The following is a 4,316-nucleotide window of genomic DNA, read 5'->3' on the forward strand; positions in this document are numbered from 1 at the left end:
CAACAGAGCCCCGGCCCCGCCGTGAGGACTGGTGGTCTTGGCACCCCCCCGCCCCCACCCCGCCACCTCGCCAAGTCAGTACCTCAAGCCAGGAGAGCCGCTCTGGCCAGTCCCCGGCACCTGCAGCGTGTAATCCAGGGTCACCATGTGGGCCTTGTTGTTCACGGTCAGCACTGACGTCGTGACGTCCTTGGTCAGGTCACTCTGCAGGCAGTGTTGCCAGCTGTGTCAACCTCTGCAACTACCGTGAGGCCAGGACCCTGGGACCACACCTCCCGCCCTGGGCCTGCCCTCCCCAGGGGGCCCCACCTTATAGTAGATGTTTTTTCCTGGGGGTGCACACCCCGTGCGGAGGATGTGGTCGTAGTTGCGATGATCAATGACCAGCACGCCCCCCGACCTCACCATGCTTGCGATGTTCCTCAGGGCCAGCCGGTGCTCACTCTGGTCTCCTGAACCAGGCGGGGACAGAGAGGCTGCGTCTGCTCAGGGCCCCCAGCGCCAGTCTCCCTCCTGTCTTTCTACTCTGGAAAGGGTATAGTTCAAAGCAGGTTCCACTCCCCAGGCTACACCCTCTCTCACCTTTGCAGTCTGGCAAGTGGGCAAAACTGTTTCCAAGGCAGATGACAGCATCGAAGCCACCCCCTGGTGGTTGGGGCACGTCTTTGTCCAGAGTCATCCAGTTAGCTTCTTCAATGACTGGGGGCCAGGGAGGGGAAGTGGGATCAGGGTGGCACCCACCTCCACCAAGGGCAGTCCTGCCTCAGTTTCCCCTTCAAGACACACAAAGGGACTCCCCATCCAGTCAGGGAAGGGGATCATTATGGACGTGGAGGGTGAAGGAAACGAGGGGCCCAGGGAGGAGGAAACCATGGTTGGGAAGGAGGGCTCTGTGCTTATGGGTTTTTATTTGGGGGGACAGGACACTGCCCACGGTCCAGAACAAGCCCACTGTCCAAGATGGGCTTCCCTGGTGGCTCAGTTGGCTAAAAAATCTGCCAGCAATGTGGGAGACCTGGGTTCGATCCCAGGGTTGGGAAGATCCCCTGGAGAAGGGAATGGCTACCCACTCCAGTATTCTGGCCTGGAGAATTCCATGGACTGTATAGTCCATGGGGTCGCAAACAGTCGAACACGAACTGAGTGACTTTCACAGGACACTATAAAAATAATTAAAACTAGCCGCTCATTCTCAGTACCTCATTCTGGTGTGTAAGCCTCCCTTTTCAGGGAAATGACAGTGATTTCCTCCTTTGAGGAAAACAGCTCCCCACCACAATTGATAAAGGAGCCCAGGGTAGAGAGAACTGAGGGCACCTGGCCAGACCCACGTACCCCACTTGTCAAAGGCAGGGTCGTGCCTCCGGTTCCAGCGCTCCTTGAGAGCATACTTCAGCATCTTGTCACTGGCATCCACGCTTGTCACGTTGAAGCCCTCTTCCACCAGCATGATGGAGTCCACCCTGGGCAGGACCAGGAATGACAGTCAGAGAGGGGCAGTCAGGGAGGCCTAGAGAGGCAAAGAGGAGGCCCTGCGCTGAACACTCCTGTCTCCTCCACTCTTCAGAGTCCACCCCTGTTTCCTGTCCCCAGGCTCTCTCCGCTAACCTCAAGTGACCTGGCACCAAGTCAGGTATTGTACAAATGGGCGTTAATCCTTATGGCAATCCAGGGACTTCCCTGGTGATTCTGTGGCTAAGACTCTGCAGTCCCAATGCAGGGGGCCCAGGTTGGATCCCTGGTAGGGAAACTAAGATCCCACATACTGCAGCAAGAGAAGTCTGTGCCCCAAAATGAAGACTCGGTACAGCAAAAATAAGTAATTAAAACTCACGGCAATCCAGTAAGGTAGGTTGTGTTATCCCTATTTGAGAGGTGGGGCAAACTGAAGCTCCTGCAAGTTAAGTAACTTGAGCACAGGAGATAGTGTAGCATAGTGGATTTTTTTCTTTTTGTTTTTGGCAGTCCCGTGAGGCTCGCAGGATCTCAGTTCTCCCACCAGCTATTGAACCCCGGGGCCCTGGACAGTGAAAGCCCAGAATCCTAACCACTAAGCCACCAGGGAACTGCCAGATGGTGGTTCAGAGCACAAGCCAGACCTTAACCAACCTGGGTCCACATCTTCGTTCCACCTTTACCTCTCTGAGGCCAAATTTCTGCAACCATAAATAGCTATCACTACTCTTGTAGCTCAGTCGGTAAAGAATCTGCCTGCAGTGCAGGAGACCCGGGTTCAGGCCCGGGGTTGGGAAGATCCCCTGGAGAAGGAAATGGCAACCCACTCCAGTATCCTTGGCCTGGAAAATCTCATGGACAGAGGAGCCTGGTGGGCTGCAGTCCATGGGGTCGCAAAGAGTCGGGCACGACCACACATACACACACACACACTTATGAGGTTTTGAAAGGATTTTAAAAACTGATGTGTCAGAAATACCTGGCACAAGGCTTTGGCAGAGGCACATCACGATGAACAAGTGTTAAATGTGAACGCTGCCGCTGGAGCGGGATTCGACCTTATGTGAGGCTAGCCCCAAAACCCGGTCCTTGGGCCGCCGCCCTGGCGAACCCGCCCTCCCCATCCGCTGTGCCCACACCCTTGCTCTCATCCTGGGTCTCCTCGGCCCCGTTCTGCCTGGGCAAACACACATTCCCCGCCCTGGCGTCGCGCCCCAGCCTCGGCTCCCGGGTCGGCGGAGGAGGCTGCCCCGACGTGCCCGCCTGTGATCCTGCAGCCCGGCTGCCCGAGCCAAGCCTACCCCATCCGCTCGGTGCCCCGGGTTCCCGCTCACCCGGGCCTCCTGCCCGCCCCGCTCGCGCTCACTGCGGTCCCCGGGCCCCGCCCGGGCTCACCCGGTGCCGCAGGCCACGTCGAGCACCCGCTGGCAGCCGTGCTGGCGCAGCAGCGCGAGCAGCCAGGCCTTGTACTCCGCTGTGCGGCTGCTGGTGTCCCCGATGTAGAGCTGCCACACGCGCGCCGCCTCTCCGTCCGCGTACTGGTCCGGGAGCCCTTCAGCCGCCACCCCCAGGGAGCGGGTCCGGTACACGCTGTCCACCATCCTGCGATGCGCCTGGCCCTGCCGCCGCGGCCACCGGCTCCGGCTCCGCATTTATAATGCGGCCCCTGCCAGAGCGCCGGCCGCCCCACCTGCCCAATGGCAGGTGAGCGCACGGACACGCCCCTGCCGGGCTCCCGGCCCGGGGCCGCCGGGAGGGCGCGGCCTGGCAATCCTGGACGAGCCCTACCCGCCTGCCTGAAGATCCGGCCCTCCGGACCATCCCTCGGCGGGAAAGGACCCTCCCAAGGCCCCAGATCGCTGGAGGGCGGGGGAAGCGGGGCAGGAGAAGGGCAGCAGTGAGAAGGCCCGCTCCACCCCCGCCCCAGGCTGGAAAGAAACTTGAGTCCGCAGAGATGAGTACCCAGGGCTGAACCGTTCGTAGCAGGGGGGGAAAGGTATTAGCATATCTAAAGAAGGACGGTCCAGCTGAAGGAGGGCCTAGTCAGCTAGGGAAGGAAGGAAGGGGGATAATGCTGGCTCGGCCATTCAAGTCCAGGAGCGGTTCTGGCTCAATTCCACCCAGCTGGGGCCAGGTGCTCCTCTATCCTGTAGGTGAGGCATCAAGCCTTTTCTAAATGCCTCAGATGCAGTTTGGTTCAAATTCCTCTCCAATCACGCGCCCTTCTAAAGACCCAACTACTTTCCACGGAGGTGCCCACAGAGTGAGAAGTCCAGGGTCAGGGCTGGGCGTGTCCAGTGCTCTTGCTATCACATTGTTCATTATCATTTCATAAATTGGTCTTTTGCCTTGATTAGTGTACATCCACCCTTCCTTCCCAAAGCAGAAGGTCTCTTCCTGGGACAAGACCCTGCACTGAGATGGATGGTGCCCAGAAAAATGATGCTACCCAGGGAACCCCAAGACACCAAGAACAGCCTTCCCTACCTGTCTTTGTTCTTCTGGCTTCAGAAAGAGCCAGGGTGGGGCTTCTAACCCTAGAGATTAAGAATCCACCTTGCAATGCAAGGGACACTGGTTCAATCTCTGATCTGGGAAGACCCCCACAATGCCTCAGGGCAACTAAGCCCCTGGGCCATGTTGTAGCTACCTGTTCCGCATTCCGGGAAACAAACTCACTCAGAAGGACAATGCAGATAGTAGAATGCAGTTTATTACACCAGCGAGGCCAAGGCAGAATCTCCTCTTAGCCAAGGACCCCGACCAGTTTTTGTGAAAACCTTATATACCCTAAGCGTACGTGCCCAAACCCACCTCCCCAAAATTCCCTGAAACTAGTCTGAACAAAGGAAAAAGAAAGA

At 58.0% G+C, this 4,316-nt stretch overlaps 1 protein-coding gene across 1 annotated transcript in view; it reads right to left on the minus strand.

Annotated features, from left to right (window-relative positions):
* The window catches only part of GNMT (glycine N-methyltransferase), a 4,422-nt gene extending 491 nt beyond the window's left edge, over positions 1-3,931 (minus strand). Inside the window, exons 1-5 of the mRNA XM_010863153.1 lie at positions 2,851-3,931; positions 1,336-1,463; positions 583-699; positions 310-452; positions 84-204 (exon numbers count right to left, since the gene is read on the minus strand). Of these exons, the coding sequence (XP_010861455.1) occupies positions 84-204; positions 310-452; positions 583-699; positions 1,336-1,463; positions 2,851-3,107 (766 nt within the window). The 5' untranslated portion in view covers positions 3,108-3,931. The remainder of the gene's footprint in view (positions 1-83; positions 205-309; positions 453-582; positions 700-1,335; positions 1,464-2,850) is intronic.
* Between the last annotated feature and the right edge of the window lie 385 nt (positions 3,932-4,316).

This window comes from Bison bison, unplaced genomic scaffold (genome assembly GCF_000754665.1).
Source record: "Bison bison bison isolate TAMUID 2011002044 unplaced genomic scaffold, Bison_UMD1.0 scf7180017864487, whole genome shotgun sequence".
NCBI classification, from domain to species: domain Eukaryota; kingdom Metazoa; phylum Chordata; class Mammalia; order Artiodactyla; family Bovidae; genus Bison; species Bison bison.